This window comes from Rhodnius prolixus, unplaced genomic scaffold (genome assembly GCF_049639745.1).
Source record: "Rhodnius prolixus isolate KJV_2025 unplaced genomic scaffold, Rpr scaffold_4, whole genome shotgun sequence".
Classification (NCBI taxonomy): domain Eukaryota; kingdom Metazoa; phylum Arthropoda; class Insecta; order Hemiptera; family Reduviidae; genus Rhodnius; species Rhodnius prolixus.
The window spans coordinates 50,326,588-50,344,247 of NW_027411614.1; the positions used below are offsets into that span (position 1 = coordinate 50,326,588).

General features: G+C 37.6%; 1 protein-coding gene and 1 non-coding gene across 5 annotated transcripts in view; both read right to left on the bottom strand.

Annotated features, from left to right (window-relative positions):
• The window catches only part of klg (klingon), a 587,603-nt gene that overhangs the window by 28,852 nt on the left and 541,091 nt on the right, over positions 1 to 17,660 (bottom strand). For all 4 annotated transcript variants that reach the window (XM_074132568.1, XM_074132565.1, XM_074132566.1 and 1 more), the window contains one exon: positions 8,388 to 8,485. In XM_074132568.1, coding sequence (XP_073988669.1) covers positions 8,388 to 8,485 — 98 coding nt within the window. The remainder of the gene's footprint in view (positions 1 to 8,387; positions 8,486 to 17,660) is intronic.
• On the bottom strand, positions 11,360 to 11,432 carry TRNAK-UUU (transfer RNA lysine (anticodon UUU)). The gene has a single exon. It is a non-coding gene; the product is annotated as a tRNA-Lys (tRNA).

Consider the following 17,660-nt stretch of genomic DNA (forward strand, 5'->3'; position numbering starts at 1 on the left):
AATCACCTCCTAGGTGGGCCTGAAATACGTCATATCCAAGCTCATATGGATTTGCTGGCTGTCTAAAAAAAAAAAAGCTGGAAAAAGCTCGCACATCCGATCGATTGATTTTGTACCAACTCGGAGTTCTGTAATATATTTCGAACATAAATATTGTACGTTTGATAGATTTACTGGAATGAAATTTTAGAAAAACGCTCAATTTCACTCTTGCAAAGAATCAATTTCGCTTAAGTCCAGTCTTCTAGACAGTTGTTTCAAATAGAGATTTGCGTGTATGTAGTGGGTGGAGAGCAATTAACAATAATCTTAGGCACTATTTTTAGCTAAAATCGCTAGAAATAGAAAGATCTAAGCAGTAACGCTTCTACCGATCGATTTTCATAAAAATTCAGATCTATACTACACTTTTACCGAAGCTCTTTTTACCACAGCTTTGAACAAATAAATCCACCTCTTTATAAAGCTCCCACCGCCTCCATAATGGGTGTTTCTAATTTTGTTTTCAGCCTTAATCGTCTACCTTTTGTCAGAATGTAATGTCTGTTCTTGTACATGAACCCAGGTGAGTCGACGTTCTAAGTCTACAGCAGCAGTCTACAGTAAAAGTAAAAAGAAAAAAGTAAAGTAATTGCCTATTTGTTCAGGCGGGGCTTAACGTCCAACTACCAATTATGTGTCGTGGACGGAGGCGACTAGCAAACATGCTTTACTGTAAATTTCTTTAATTAACCATTAAATAAAATCCAAGGCCTAAGATCGGGAATCGAACCCACGAACCAGCAATACATATTAGCTTCGCAGGTCTCGCCTCTAACCGCTCGGCTACCGGGGCGCCTAGCAGTCTACAGTAAGTAGCTTGTCACTTCTTTAGCGAATTTCTAGACTGTATTGATGTTATCTCAAAAACGTTTGTTATTCTAAGAACTTAGTTGAACGTAAGTAGATGTTATACCTGTTTTTTTCCACTTATTAATTAATTACCCGAATTCTGTTATGAGCAGAAAGAGAAATTATTGCAAATCTTCTCTTAAGCACGCAAAGAAAGCATTAAGCACAATTCCTTTTCTTTTTCTTTTGGTTGGAGAGTAATTTCAACAGATAAATGCTATTAATTTCCAGTAAAGAAGTGAACCTCCAAAAGCCATTAACTCCGGAGGTCGAACGTTAGGATAGTGCCTTAAACAGCATCTCCAAAATACACTTACTTCCTCTTTTCTGTTTGAGGGCTTACTTCGCCACTGTTTTTTTTTTGGGGGGGGTGGCTCTTTTTAAACCGGTTTATGGAGCATATTAGATAGTTTACGACTGTAAGGTATCAGCTGCAAGTTTTATAACTGCTAACCCCTCTCTGCCATTGGCCTATTCTCCACTTGCCAGGAAAAAAAGGGACGAATGAAAAGCAAGCCTCTAAAACCCTCCACAGCTAAGACCCTATAACACATAAGTAGCTAGACTCTACTTCCCACACACATACGAGTACACACACCAAATTATATCCCTTATTTTTTTTCGTCCTCCAAGTACTAATGGGGAAAAAATTGTAATGGCTTGCAGCCAATAAGGAAGCTGGGAATGCCGTAACTCTACAGGCCGCGAAACGAAATATCTCCCTTTATTTATTATACACACTTACACAGACACACATACACACACTCTCACATGTATAATTTATTGCTGGTGCTCTTTATATTATCCAGGTAAGCAGAAGGCACCTCCTGTTTAGAGACACAGAGCCTTCTTTATCGCTCAATAAATTGCTCCTATATTTATTCATTATATAAAAAGAAGAAGGAAAGTGAGATAAACAACGTTTCTATTCTGAAGCAGTAAACTGGGATAAGCTGGGAGTTAGAGTCACAGAAAATAACTGATAAATGTAAACAAGATAATGATAAAAAATGATAATAATATATAATTATTCGACTTCATGGCCATTTATGACATCCTTCACGAGCTGGCTGAAGCTGAAGATGTGATATTATACTGCCTTGAATCTTGTACGTCACAGCTCCTCTAAAACCCCAATAAAATAATAGGATAATTTAGAACAGTCATGTGAGTGAATCAACCGGATTTTGTTATGTCAGCTCGAAACTAAGCAGCAGCAGCTAACAGGAAAGAGTGTTTATCGATTGGTAGTGTATCGATTGGTCCCCCTCATAAAGGAGACACCTCGAAACTGTGACAGAAATAGCCTCGCTATTTTTATAAAACGGTAACTCTAAATTTCAATTAAGATCCTCTGCTTTAGCTCCTGAAAGTGCCAAAGATGAATCACCCATCAATAAGCTTGTAATGTTGACCGAGAAGGGCTTTCCCACTGGATACCACACGGTCTCCCCGGGGATTGTACTAACCCAACTGCTGGTGAACATGAGACATGATAGTGCCGGCGTATTTACACCTAGCAGAGAGGCTGTACGAGTAGAAAAGGTCAACTTGGTGTGGAAATAGATCAGATAAATATTTTCGACCTCTGAGGACTGCGGCCTGTTACTAGTGGTGTTATAATCTTTATTATTAAACAAATTAATAATAAAGAAGGCAATTAAAAACAGTTGCAGACAGTCTTATTGTTAATATGCTAGACTAAACCTAATCTAAAATTTTAATGTTGCTGAATTTTAACAGCCAAGATATTATATTACCATTCTAATTAAGAATAATATTTTATTAGCGAAAATGCTAACAAGCGTGCCGGAATTTCAAATTGATCGTCACAGACATCCGGTTAATGTACACAAACAGGACTTACTACATTACTTAGGGCACGTGTAGTACACGTGTACATTTTCTTAAAAAACTAAATTCCAAAATGTTGCTGGAATTGAAGTTTGAAAACCCCCCTCTCCGCTGTGAAAAAAAAAATCCATAAAAAACTCAAAGATGTTGGGCATGCGCATGCGATTTTCAATGTTTATCAAGAAGATCTCTCAAAAATGCAAAATTCACTCATTTAAAGTGGCATATCTGGTTGTTAAATGTTTTTGTTAAATGATAAAACCGTACATAACGCCTTTAGGCACTTAAGGTTACGCAACTCAGCCTGGAATTCCCTTAATCTTGTATTTTTGGAATAATGTTCCAAGTAAAAGTTGTAAACATACATCATGAAGCAGTAAATGAAAATTAGAGAAAATTCCGGCGTATTTAGAGAAATCCCTTCAGTGAAGTTCTACTTCCGGCTGAAAGATTGCGACCTCTAATTCGTGTGTAGGTAGAGAGCCTAGACTTCACGCCAATGATGATAAAAACACAGAAATAATTAAAAACAATTTGGGTTTCTGTGGCGCGTACACTAGGTCATAATTAGAAGACTTTCGGTAAAAACCGGTTTGTTCTGGTAGATCCCTATTGCACGCTAACCACTTAGTAGCTAGAGAATGACTCGTCTCGAAGAGACCTCTTCTAGCTGAATATATTGGGAAACAGGATTCTCTCTATGTTCTAACAACACGGTGGCGATAGGGAGGAAACGATAAAGAGGAAGTATGATCGACCTTCCACGAGTTTTGTTAATGTCTTTCTATTTACAGAATCATCTTTAGATACGAATTATCATCGCCGGATCTTCCACATTACTGGAAGTCACGTTCATAGGATGTTGGGTTCCAAATTGAGACGAAGAGGGGAGAGGGAAGCTGGGTAGAATCAGACTAAGAGATTCACCCATGTACAAGTGATGGGAGAGTCAACTCGTAGAGTGATTTGTTAGCGAGGAGAACAGATGGGCGGCTTGAAGGTCTCGTCCCACCACCTCAGGATCACCAACTTCCAGGCACCAGGATCAGCGCTGTGTGGACAAGTTTAGCTAACTTTACGCTTTGCTGTTAGTGATAGAGCGGCAGGGGAACTGCAACACAATTGTAGCAAACTGTGCCATACACACACACCCAGACTATCATTTACGAATCAAATTACCAACACAATCAACACTTCCTTTAGTTCACACTCCAATCAAACAATCCCTCATTGGACGGATGAATGGCCACCATAAATGCGCCGTAACAATGAGCACATCGATTCTATCTAATTATTCCGTTAATTGTAATGAGTACCCGAAAAATGAACATCTCGTAATTGTTTCTGGCTGAGATGAGACCCGCTTCATTGTTTTAATGAATTCCTTACAAGATCCTTATGGACACATACTACTTTCTCTTAAGATAATTGTCCAGTTTGTAAAACTGTTCATTTCACCGAAATGATACCTTGCTTAGAGTGAACGTCATCACTCACACTGCCATAAAAAGAATTTTCTTACATAATGATTCAATAAAGAATTTTTAGCTATTTTAGTAACTGTAGGTTTCCACTTTCTCTTTGTTACAGTAAACCATGTTCATGACCGGAAAGTCAGCGGTAAGAGCTTCTCGGAAAAGAATTCCTAAGGGCCGCCAGCTAGATTCGAACTCGGGAGCGATTTCCCTTAAATTGGAAGATTTTTAGAAAAAAAAAAAAAATATTCTTCCGTGACTGATCCGACCTCCCAACTCCGAAATCGCACTTCCTACGGAAGCATTCTCATTCCGCTTTCTCTGAAGAGTTTCCGACAGAATTCTCCTGGAATATGTTTCCAATAAATGTTGTAGATATGTCAGTACTACCCGTTCAGGATTCCAGAATCCGTTCAGGAAATCGTTGAGGGATTTTGACTACTAACTGTCGGGTCCCATTTTACATTAAAATGAAAATCTTAATGAATAAAACTTAAAGTGAAAACTACCTGAGCTTCTTCATTCTTAAGATATTTAGTTCTTTGATTCTCTTTCGCCTTTCTCAATGACTGACCCAAAATGAAAAGGCTGAAATTGATCACAGTTAAGAGAGCGACGAGACCTTAAAAAAGTTTTCAACAATCAACAGAGCGTTCACAACGGACAACGGAGTTTGAAGACGTGCTCCCATTGGTCAAATGTGAGTAATTCGATTTTAAGTTGGTGGTCCAAGGCAGGATCCAGTTCGTAAGAGCTCTACCTGCTAACTGACACACTCGCCTAACTATGTATTGCCATTATAAAGACCAAATATCTACCAAAGAGAAATTCACTTAAAGATGAACTAGAAGAAGAACATGACCGACTTGTAACGCTATAATTCCCACCGGGGATCCAGGTATTAGCCTCCAGTTTCACCCACAGGATGAGAACAATCGCTTTATGATAACGATAAATACGATAGCGCGTTTTGTTTTTTAATTGCATGTAGATTGGGTTGCGATTGAATATAGCGCCTAGCAAAGCTGATGTGTGAATTTATTCAATTCTTTCGTTGTGACCATTCACGTAGATACCACTTGGTATAAAACACTTTCTGGCAGACTACGGGGAGCTAAAAACGCGAATCACCGGCAAAAAACTCATTAAATGAAAATTGACAGATCGCAGATGATAGAGATAATAAAGAGCAATCAACGAAAACAACATACGATAACAACAATCATGTTGTAACCATAACAATAATAGAACTAATTTCATTACAATTACTGTTCTCATGGTAGCGCAATAACTACATTCTGTTCCCTGGTCTAGTTGAGAGCTCACCCTTTACAAAGTGTGCCATTACCAAAGTGGCGGCAATTTACTGAGGGAAAAACATTAACGGGCAATGTCGTGTGAGCCGATAATCACAGGAAGTTCCGTTTTCCTTCCGCTCTACTGCAGCAGCTTCTGGGCATTACGATTGGTTCGGTTATTGAAGGATGAGAAACTAGTCTGGTGATATTATAACTAGGTGGAGGAGAGCAGCTGAAATTTCAGTCTCAGGTTGGAATTAGTAAATAGATTATGGTAGAAGAAGCTAAGTGGGGAGCAGTGAGGGAGCCTGATGGGATCAATCAAGATAATGTGGGGAAGTCCAGACGACCAATTACGGGCTAAACAGAGCTAAAGTCCCATGACATTTATGTACAGACAAACAGAAAAGATGGGCGAACCCATGGTTTGTCGCGTGATATCACACACTTGAACAAGGCTTCTCCCACCCACTGCGCGGAGTTGTCTCTTCTTCCGCTTTGGCAAGACAAAGTGGGGAAGGACGTCTGTCTACCTTTATACATGATCGTGCTGCTATTCCCTAGGGCAAGGCACTTTTCTATCCGTAGTCTCTCATAAGGTCAGATGTTTTATGCATTCGTCTTCTTCACTTCGCCGCCCTCCACCGGCGGATCCCTGTTTGTTCAAAAAGAAGGAACTTCCCTTCAACCCTGGAACTACGTTTTCCACTCTTTTCTTCAAACTTATTTCCTTCCTGCTTTACGCTCGGCAATGCTTTCGCTCTGTTCTTCCCGGAGAGTACTCCATCATTCCCTGCCTATAAAGATGGAATGAATAATACATTCTTGAATGAAAGTGGCTGTTCCTGAAGACCGGTTAAAAGAAAGGTATCATCCTTTTTCGCTTTCCTTTATACACTTTATAGTCTTAAAGGCTTCGCCCCCAACAGTAGTTTCTTTACTTAATCTTTTCTAGGTATTCCCTAAAAGCTTACTCCAAAATAAGCGTTCGTGCTGACTATTTAAAGTCATTTCTACATTTTTGTTTGGTTAATTTTTGTGGAATCGAGTCTCACAATTTGGGTGCATTTTCGCAATCACCCTCCTTGAATGTAGCCAACTTATCGGACCCGCCCGGGGAAGTCAAGTCTCTTAAGTCTTCAGTCCATCACGATTCTATTTCTGGCGGTAGGGCTCTCTTTGCTGATTGTGGGGACCTTTAGAACAAGAGAAAAAGAGAGCAGATATGGATGTTTTTTTCCACAAATTGAAACAGACCCTGAACTAGCTTGAACTTGTCGCGATCTCAGGAGAAAATCAATAATTGTTGATTGGAATGAGGAGAGCTTTATTTCCGTGAACGGACAATCCTATTATCCAATATGGCGACCTGACGGATGTCCTCTCAGGTAAACAACCGGCACTGATACTATAACCTTCACATACCGGTCTCACATCCTCTCTTTAGTCGAACTCCTCAAAACATTTTGCTCCTGGTTGGGAATCCAGATCGTCAGTTCGAGAGAGGCAAACTTTCGGAGACAGTTGTGATGTCGACTTCCATCGATATTGAAATGAATATTACCGAAGTGGTGATTAATATTTACGAGAGGAGAATTTGGCGCCCCTATTCCTTCAACCATGTGGTAAAAAGTGCTTTTCTACTCACAGTGCCAACAGTTATTTATGGTTCTAATCTTTTTATTTAAATATGTGCATCTCTATCTTGTTAAAAAATATATTTGGCAGTCATATATACATTTACTTTCAGATTTATAAATGTATATAGGTATATAATAACGTTTGGGCAAAAATAGATATGGGAATAAATAAATGAGTCCTTCTTCTATATCCAGAGTGAATGAAACAGTAAGTTGGAGGGGGAATGGGATGGAAATTTCCTGGGAGTTTCTTACTTCTTAGCGGGGAAGAGGTATCAAGTGGGTCAGTGGAGTGCTGGGTCCGAGAGGGAGAGAGGCGGCCATTTGGCAGCGCTCCGTCCTAAGAAGTGCGCCCCCTCACAGGGCAAGGTGGAAGGCGGCTAGGATGAAAAGCTTTATGTCGGACAAACTTCCAATATTGGACGGCACTACTAGCAGCAGTGACTACCTAATACCCAGAGGCTCACACACAGAGCCACTGCTTGGCTCCAAACACAGACAGACTCACCGACCTCTCCGGCGGACGTGCGGCAACAGTCACCCAAGTACTTGAACTCTCTCCTTCCAAATCCCAACTTCTCTCACATCTTCCAACACTTATCTATTTATTACATTCCTCTTACTCGGCCAATAGGAAAGTGTTGCGATCAAACTTACGAAGCTGAGTTTTCATTGGAAGGCCGATTTTGAGGTTCCCTCACAGGACTTTTTGTTATCGCCGCGGACATTCAGTAAACATGGACTTCATTCTCAATGTGTAAATGGCAGAAAGATCGATTGTTGTCACACGTTACAACGATATCCCTACAAAGAAAGTGATTTAGGTAAAAGAAAATCCCCGCAAAAGGAAGTTGCATCCAGTACAACCTCAACAAGAAGTTTTGGAATAAATAGGTAATAATCTCCTTCAAGTGCCAGGCTGTCATTAAAGGAATTGAAGGATACAGTGACACCTTAGGGCTAAGGACTAATGTGTATGCCGAGGTCATCTCTCAGACCACTGGGTGGAATCCCTTTCACGGCATTCTGATTTAAGAAGACATCTTTACAAATGTGACCAACAGCAACCCAGTTACAAGAGGAAACATCGGTGGTTGGGTGGATGGAGATCAGGTCCAGTTAGGAAGTGTAACATTTGGAAGAAGACTGGAGTATAAGTGGGATTCAGAGTTCACTTTTGGATTTCGTTTTATTGTAAAGCAGTAAAATTATTTACAACAATAACTTACATTTGGCGCCGGCTCCCCATGGACTATGCACACCAGCTGGGCATCGTATCCCTCGCCCGTGTGCACCCAGCTCCTCTCCACTTCGATTTCCGGTGGATCTGAAACCATTTACAACATGAACTCATTAACAATAAATCAAATACGTCATGGATTCTAAATCATTTAGGAACTTCTTTACATCCTTAAAGAATAAAATATTAAAGATAAAAGCAATTCAGACGAAAGGGATTAGCTAAGTGGTTAGCGTACTGGATCTTAGGTTTTTTTTATTGTTTCTTAGGAGCTTCTTATGTCCAGTGAAGGATATCGTTAGAGAATCGAAGTAAGAGCAAGTTATGTAACTCATAACTGAATTGTTATTATTTTATTTTAAGGATCGTCAAGGATCTGAGGTTATTGGCTTCCGGAACCTTTTTTTTAGTGCACTACCGGAAGTGTTCTCTGGTTACAGGCAACATTATCATCCGCACGGGATGGAAAATGTGAGTTTCCTTAGATTTTCGTTTTTAGATAGGGTTCAAATAGCTGCAAGGGAACCACTAGGAACCAGACTTAAAAAGGGATATTTCTGACGAAAACTCAACTTCGGGAATTCAATACGACGATTACAATATTACAATTGGATACCACTGGGAACAAAATCGGCCTATCATGTTGGTTGGACAGTGATAAAGAGATAACAGGAAGGTTGTCACTATGTAGCCAGACATACGTCTACATCACGGCGGAGACTGGAGCCGTGGGGAAGAGAGAGGTCCCAGCGGGGATAGGAGAGTTTGTCCATTACGAGAGCAACCATCATCACTAGAACAGCTCCTCTTCAGCAGTCTGCACCAGATGGACAACAATTAGTTGCTGACGGAAAACAGAGCATGCTGGCACAGACTGAATGACAGAAAGGATATGGACACGGATAGATGGCATTTTGGGAGGCAGGAGAGGTAGAGTGTTCAGGTCCGGCTGACTGTCAAGCTGGTATATGTGTGCGTGAAGGGCCGAAGAGGGCGCATTGTGGCCGCAGAAATGTCCTCCCCATCCAAAAACACCTCCATCAACGGAAGTATGTCACTCTCTCCTATGTTCGCCAGATGATTATTTCCGCCTCTATACATCAAACATCCATCTTTACAATTACTTAAAAACATCCCAAATACAGTTTATCCATACAATGAAACTTTACATCCTTTAAAAGTATCAAAAATTTGCTGGATAACATAAACCCATTTCGAGATAAAATACGATGTCTTTTAAGTAAGTACCGCTTTGATCTAAAAGAAAAACAAGTACACTTTTCTTGAACAATTTTATTTTTACAAGAAAGCCTCTGGTACTTTAATCTTCTTCCCGAAATAATTGCCAATAATATTAAGGCGCTTATCGTTCAACTATCACATAAATCCCATCCTCATAGAAGTCGGCCGCCTGATTTGACAATCACAGCAACTCATGTGGTTTTTAGAAATTGGTCTGTGCATAAAATATATTTTCGGGGAAATTGAAAATCTGCCCGGAAACGAGGTTAGAGAGGTGTGCAAGAAGTATGTCATTTTGGAGTAATTCCATGATACCACTGGAGCTGGTGAATCTAGGTTTAACAAAATGGGAAAAAATCTTCTGCAGAGCTAAAATTCGGTGGCAAATCAAGAAGCCAAAAACTCGATTCTTTATACTTTTCCACTTTCACGGTGAATTAACGAAGATACAGAGAAATTAAAGCGAAACTCGCCGGGCTAATGGGCTACAGTATACCAAAGGACGGAACCCTTTGAAGTGCTAAAAGACACCTTTTTAAATATTTAGCCAGCCGAGGGTGGATGTTTGTTTCCTTTTAAAGTTCTACAACAGCCAGCTGACTCAATGAAATTAACTTGCGTCAGATTTAACTGGTTTATCATTGGCCACTTTTAATTGCGGCTAAAGTTAAAATTGCCACCATTACAATAATTTCCGTCGACTACGTTAACTTCTACATTTTCTTTCACTAATGATAAGAGGAAGTTTTACGTTCGAAAGCAATTTTCAAGGTCACATCCGCTTTAAGACGCACAAAGTCCAAATACTTTTAAAGTATTTTGAAAATAGCGCGCGCACTACAAAATATCTCCCAAACTATGAGGTCTGACTCATGCAGCCTAACAGTCAGCACTGTGCCGCAAGTAGAAGACGAAGAAACTAGAAATTCTATTCTGTAAAATCGCACATCCGGTTACTTAACTTTACCTAACCTTTCACATTCTCAGGTTCTGCCCACGTTGTAAATGATGTAGAATATTACAGCGGTGGAATTACAGAAAATTATTTAAAAAATGTATTATTTATTTTTCCAGAAAAAAAAGAAAAGTTTCAACGGGAAGTTGAAAGAAGAATAATACTGTTCAAGCGATTGACGAGAAGATGCGCAATACTCGATCAGCAATAACGCCTGTAAAGTTTTCATTCAAAATCTTCTGATGCCAGAAGTGACAACAAAAACGAATCCCAGTTTAAACTTTCTTGTTTTGGGATTATTTTTATTGATCCACCAACAAACAGACCATGTGCTGAAGAAAATTGTTTTCCATTTTCATGGTAACTTGCGATGGAAAATGAATTATGAAATTTGAGACGTTTGCAATATTTTCTTTTTCAGTACGGGAAAGTAAAATATCTGGTATGAATAGTAATACTTAATGGGAGGGGGGATAGTTTTCAGGGAAATTCTAATTATTATTATTAATTATTATTTTACGTGAAACTGGATTTAAGTTCTTAAATGGCACTAGCGCTAAAATTCCTCTAAGAGAAAGTAATATTTAATAATTTGCTAAAAACCGAGTAAAAAACTAGTATCGTATATGTTATAGCTTAATCTAATATTATTTAAATAATAAAAGTAAAATAAACAAAAAAAAACTGACAAAGTTACGTTAAGAACTAAATTTATAACAATGAAATAAAATAAAAAATAAATAAAAAAAGAAAAAAAAATTAATCGCCCGAACAGGGACTCGAACCCTGGACCCTCAGATTAAAAGTCTGATGCTCTACCGACTGAGCTATCCAGGCTGATGTGTTGGCCACTTATTATACCAGACTGTTATGTTTAATCCAGCTTAAAGAAAACTTTTTTTTCCATTAGATTAATTTATTTTTTTTTATTAACTTTTGTTGATTTTACAGGTTTCTAAAATTTCTGAATAGTATTTTCCTAAGAGATATTAATTATATTTTATATATAGAGGTACTATGGATGTAGAGCTAATAATATATTCCAATATTAACTGCGACATATACAAATGTATGTTACTGTCAAACTGCTTTCAAGTGGCTGAATCTTTAAAAGCTTGTCAGTCAGTATCTTGTCATGCAGTAAAGGAAGTTTATAATTGATATGTACTGCACTTATGACTCTCAGTGCAATGTTGGATGATTTTAAAACAAAAATCTAGGGTGCACTTTTTCTTTCTATTATTATACATACTTATTTATATATAAACCCTAATTAATTTAATTATTTAATGAAAAATTATTCAGTAAAGTGCTACTTTCGCTAGAAGGATTTCGACCAAGTTTAGGTTCCAATCGAAATTGGTCAATGAACGTTGGAAATCCTGCTAATGTGAAGGGACATATTGGTTCTCAGAAATTTGAAACTTAAGGCATTACTCTAAAGCGCCATTTCAGGACAAGATACAGTTCCGTTGCCCAGTAAAATTTCTAGCTTGATAGATTTTCAATTTTTTTAAAAATATCTTTCGAAAATGGCTCCGTAATTTTTTTTAATTGGGCATGAAAACCACTGTCTAGAACATGTGTTTTAGGGTGGGACGATAGATGTAAGATGGAAACATACTTCCGAATTGCAGGCGGTAGTTAATGGTTAGAAGTAGTGAGAAATGTTGCAAAGATTTATTGTGGTATTGAGTTCGATTCCTGATCTAGAACTTGCATTTTATTTAATGGTTATTAAAAGAAATTCACAGAGAAATACGTTTGCTAGTCGCCTCCGCCCATGAATGGTAGCTGTAGGCGAAGCCCGTCTGGAAATATAGGCATTGCTTTACAAGTTTGACAGTGGCGCAGCTGGGTAGTACGAAGTGTAACCACCAGTAATTAACGCTGGACCCAACAGTTAAGTAGATAATTAACAGGCCCAGTAGAATTCTGTATTTGTAAGATTGGCATATATAATTTCACTAATACTAATACAATGGGAGTATGGTGTAGGTGTGTTCACACAAGGTATTTTTTAAAAATTAGATCTAACTCACAATTTTAAGGGTAAGTAACACGGACAGAGGTGCGCGCAAAGCCAATTATCCCCCATAAATCCCGATAATGTAATTTTATTACCTGGAACAAAGGCAAAGCGCAAGTCTAGGAAATGTTCCAACTTTTTTACACAGCCTCAGACTCTCCCTTTAGCCAGCCCAGCCCAGCCCTAACAACTGCCCTACATGCCTTTAACAAGATTAATACAAGGCTAAACTTTTTACCTATATAGACAGTATTACTTTATGAAAGTTACCTTACAAAGCTGACTTTGTTCAGGAAAGCTCTACGCCAACTAATAACATGTGAGAGCTTTTACAAGGTTTTTAAAAAAAATAAAGAAAACTTTTTTTTATTAATCCAGTAGCTTTGTAAAAACAAGATTAAATGAGACGGGTGTTAATTTCTGATAGTATCTTAGATGAAAGGTAAAGAACAAAGAGCTGGGATTTTGTATGTATAAACCAATCTGAAAATAGGGCAGCCACATAGTTCGATTAAAGTTAAGCAAAGGTTGCATTCAAAACATGCGCTATAAGGTACTAGTTCTTTGAGTTACTAGCTGCTGAATATTATCTGTAAGGGCAGAACGCACTCTAGGAGCGAGCAGTGCAGAATACACTATTCGTCACGACTGAATTTAATAACAATTCTCCCACGCTTTTCTCTTAAAACATGCAGCCGGGTAAGGAGAGTAAACTGGCACTTCTCAGGCATTGGAATGGTGTCTAAAAGTTATGATAACCTTAACCAATGTAATGTAACCTCAACAAACGCAACCAAGTTGGTTGTGTTTACAACTTTTTTCATTTCTCTCACTGCTGCAAGCGATATCCTGCGGATTTCCAGCAAACTAGCGACATATTTATGTAAATTATTTTACAGCATAAAAGCAAAGTTTGCCTATTTTATTTCATTTAGTAAAAACGAACAGTTTACATAAACATTTCGTTGATGTACATTAGTAACTTAAAGGCATAATTTGGGCCCTTTTAGGTGCTTACTTCATTTTTTATTTTGCATCTAAAGCACACTAAAACTATATAATTTCTTCAGATTCGAAATACTCTCCTTAGTTTGTAATCATTATTAGTTTGAATGTCTGAATTGAGTTTATTTATAAAATTAAGAAATGAATGAATACGGGCGATATTAAAGCATTATTTAAACAAACAAAACAAAAATGTTTTGAGCTCGACAAATTTGTAAAGATGAGAGGCTAGCTGTTTGATGATTTTCGTTTAAGAGAAGCTGTAGAAGCAATCACTAAAGAAGCAATAGAAAACATATAGGTGGGTTAGGAGCGTAAACAGACACTTGTCAGGCATTGGAATGATGCCTAAAAGTGATGATAACCTCAACCAATGTTATTTAACCTCTCAACAAACGCAACCAACTTTTTTTTTTTAATATCCAGAGGGTTTGCGATTTATGAAGCAAAATTTCACACTACTTTAACCGCCCAAAAATTTGAAAAATCTGGATATGCCACCTGGCCAGTGGTCATTTTCCTAAGCCTTCAAGGAAGATGATTCCAAAAAAAGGGGGCCAGTTTGAGCAAGTTCTCCAAGATTCCCGACAGTCTGATCCCTGAGCCTGCCCCAAATAGGGTCAGCCTCTCAGCAGAAATAAGAACTTAGATTTGTCCACAGAATACGTTAAATATTAGCCAGTAAAATAAAACTTCTAGCGCCATATATTTGCATTTAGAATGTTGCTCAGTTTGTTAATTGCCCATTTAGTATCCACTTCATTGAAATTTATTACATCTTTTCATTTCAATATTTCATTGCCCGCTTAAGTGATATAATTTCTCCAGACTTATTACCATAATGCCCGTAAATTGTATTGTTTTTTTTTCTTGAAAGTAATCCAGAACCCTAATTACAATACATCCTTCCTAACAAGCCATAAAAATGGTAGCTGCGATGTTTTTAAAAACATCAACGTTTTTAAAATGTTTTTAGAAGCAAATTACTTAAAGTAATTTTAACGCACGACTTTTTCTTTCCACTAATCTCCAGTTTCTCCAGTTTTACGTCATCCTCACTAACATTTTGCGGTTTGCGAATCCAGACCATACAGCTGAACAGTCTTCCCCTACTCTTACCCCCACTGCCTCAAAACAATTTTTTTTTTTTTTTAAAGAAAATAGTAAGCGCTGATTCCGGGAAATCATAAAAACACACTTCCGGTAAGAGTTTTGGTCGTCAAGTTGCAGTCATGACGTCGTGAGGCGTGTGCTATAAACCAAAACATAATGACCAGTTAAAGCTTTCTAATTTACCTGGGTAATTCATATTTTTTTCCAACATACACAAGATAAGCAGAAATGTTTGTAACAAACCACTTTTTACAATTCACAGAGTCAAAAAAAAAACTGGCTATTTCCGGGAAAAACTGAAAATCGAAATCTGCACGATCTCATTACCTCTTAATTAGAAGTAAAAGAAATTAAACAATCGGGACAACTGAAATAATAATTCACTAAAGCAGGATGGCCTAATCGCAGCCGGAAGATTGGTCAATGGACAGCTTCCTTTTTGTATTTTCATGTTCTGAGACCTCCTGCACATCCTCGTAAAAACACGGAATTCCATGTTTTGAGGTCTTCTAAGTCCCAAAAAAGTTATTTTAAAATGATTTGAGGTTATTGACGCTCGGAGCTTTTTTCAGTGCACTGCCGGCCTCCGGACAGTGTTCTCTCGTTACAGACAACACTGTCTATCAGCGGACAGTGGAGCTGTAAGAAGCTCCTAGGAAGAGAAAATCTAAGGGACAGAGCTGGATTTTAAAAAATATGTTCGAGAACATACCATAACGGAAACAGATTTTCCCGCGATAACACCAAAAAAAAAAAACCTTAAACGTCCAACAACTAACAATAATGCATTTAAAGAACAAACACTTCCGCCTGCAAACTATTTCCATGGTTTAGGTGCAACAGTATTAATAAAAAGTCTTTGTCTATGAAATAAAACTAAAGGAACGAGAAGGGTGGGGACGCCACCGACACTCAGAATACCTTGACAAATTAAACAGACACAATAAACTTTTATTTTGAACTTGCATGACAGATTGGGAGGATCATGATCCAGGAAATAATGACTTACTTAAAATAAATTGACAAGTTTCGACTTACTTAGATTATCAAACTTAATTGCCATAACATTAACAATTAATTGACATGGCATTAACACTTGGTATGTGCGCAACTTGATTCTGTATAAAATGTGACATTCACACAACACAGGTCAGGCCGACCCACGCTTAGAACGCCATCATGGCAAGCGGACAGCAGAAAAGAACAAAGACGTACACTTCCTACATGGCGACCACTTGAGAAGCCCAAAAGGGCAACTGGCTCGAGCTCCCAGGCACACGCTGGAGCCCCCTCTACGTTGTCTTCTCCAGTGCTGCCAACTGGACAATGTAAAAAAAGTTTTCTGTTCCAGTGATGCACAAACCGTGCTTTTCTGGCGACTACACAGTAAGTAAGATTTTGAACCATTGCAATACTTTTCCTTCACTGAGAGTAAGACAAATAAATGGTAAAACATTTGTGAACAAGTATAATACTAAACTGCTTCAAAATCTAAATATCTAAGTAAATAATATCACATACTTGAACCTTAATACGTATATTATGAAAAGAAAAATATTAAGGTTAGGTTCATATTAAACCACACACCCATTCTGCTCATATTTTCTTTTTATATTAAACATTTGAGAAAATAAACATTAATATCCTGGAAAAATTGAGGCTGGAAGATAAAGAGATGATTAAAAAAAGAAAATAGAATAAAATTGAATAAACAAGAATTCGTTTAAAGAACTCGTCATAACGCCCAGACGGCCATCCCCAGTACCAACAGAACTCGTCATAACGCCCAGACGGCCATCCCCAGTACCAACAGAACTCGTCATAACGCCCCGACGGCCATCCCCAGTACCAACAGAACTCTTTACAAGAAAAACCAAAAGATTTAATTTTGGAAAATGTAAACATTAAATATTACAAGAATACTGTGTTGAGTCTGAGAAAGAGGTAAATCTGACAATTCTTCCTCTTTTTCTATAAAAGATAAAATTCCCAATTTTCTTTATAATATCGGGCCAATCCACCTTTATAACTGTATTTTTATTTTATTTTATTTTTCAAATAACAAAAAACAATTAGTTTTTGACAAAAACAATGCCAAAAACGAGCAAAAAAAAGCAATTCCACAAATGGTTCTTGTCCTTCTTGTTATTGATAAATTATTTGTAAACAAAGAAACGCCCGAACACATTAACCGATTTTCATAAATAAAAGGCCATTCGACTCAACATTCTATAAAGATGGGCCTTTTAGGGCACTCGATGTTGTACATTATATAGAGGAGAAGTTAGCCCTATTAAGGTCCCACCCCCAAAAAAAATCAATATTCAATTATAAATAAAAATATTAGACAGACTTTGTAGAAAATGGTTAGCTCTATAACTGGTATAAATCGCATTGCTTAAGTGATAATAGTTATTACCATATGGAATTTTGGGTGTACTGAAATTGCTTCAAATTTCAAACCATAATATCTTCTTTTGTATTGTTAAGAATTGAATAAGTTCTTTACCGAATTGTAGAGAATACAAATCACATTGGTTTAGTAACAATAAATATTGTAATATGGAAAGTTAAATTATGAGTGTATTCAAATTGCTTAAAATTTCAAACCTTCAACCTCGTTTTCTGCCCGATAGATTTCTACTAAATTATACACAATTATAGACAATAAACGCCACCATATACAGGTAAAATATAATCAAAATCTATCGAGTAGTTTACGAGATCATTGATGTTGAAGTTTTCACTGTTTTAAACTATACCAAAGTTTAACTCTAAATATCTCTTTTACAGCCCGATAGATTTCTATAAAATTATAAACAATTATAGACAATAAACCCCTTCATATACAGGTAAAATATAATCAAAATCCATCGAGCAGTTTACGTGATATTTGAAGTTAAAGTTTTCACTCTAGA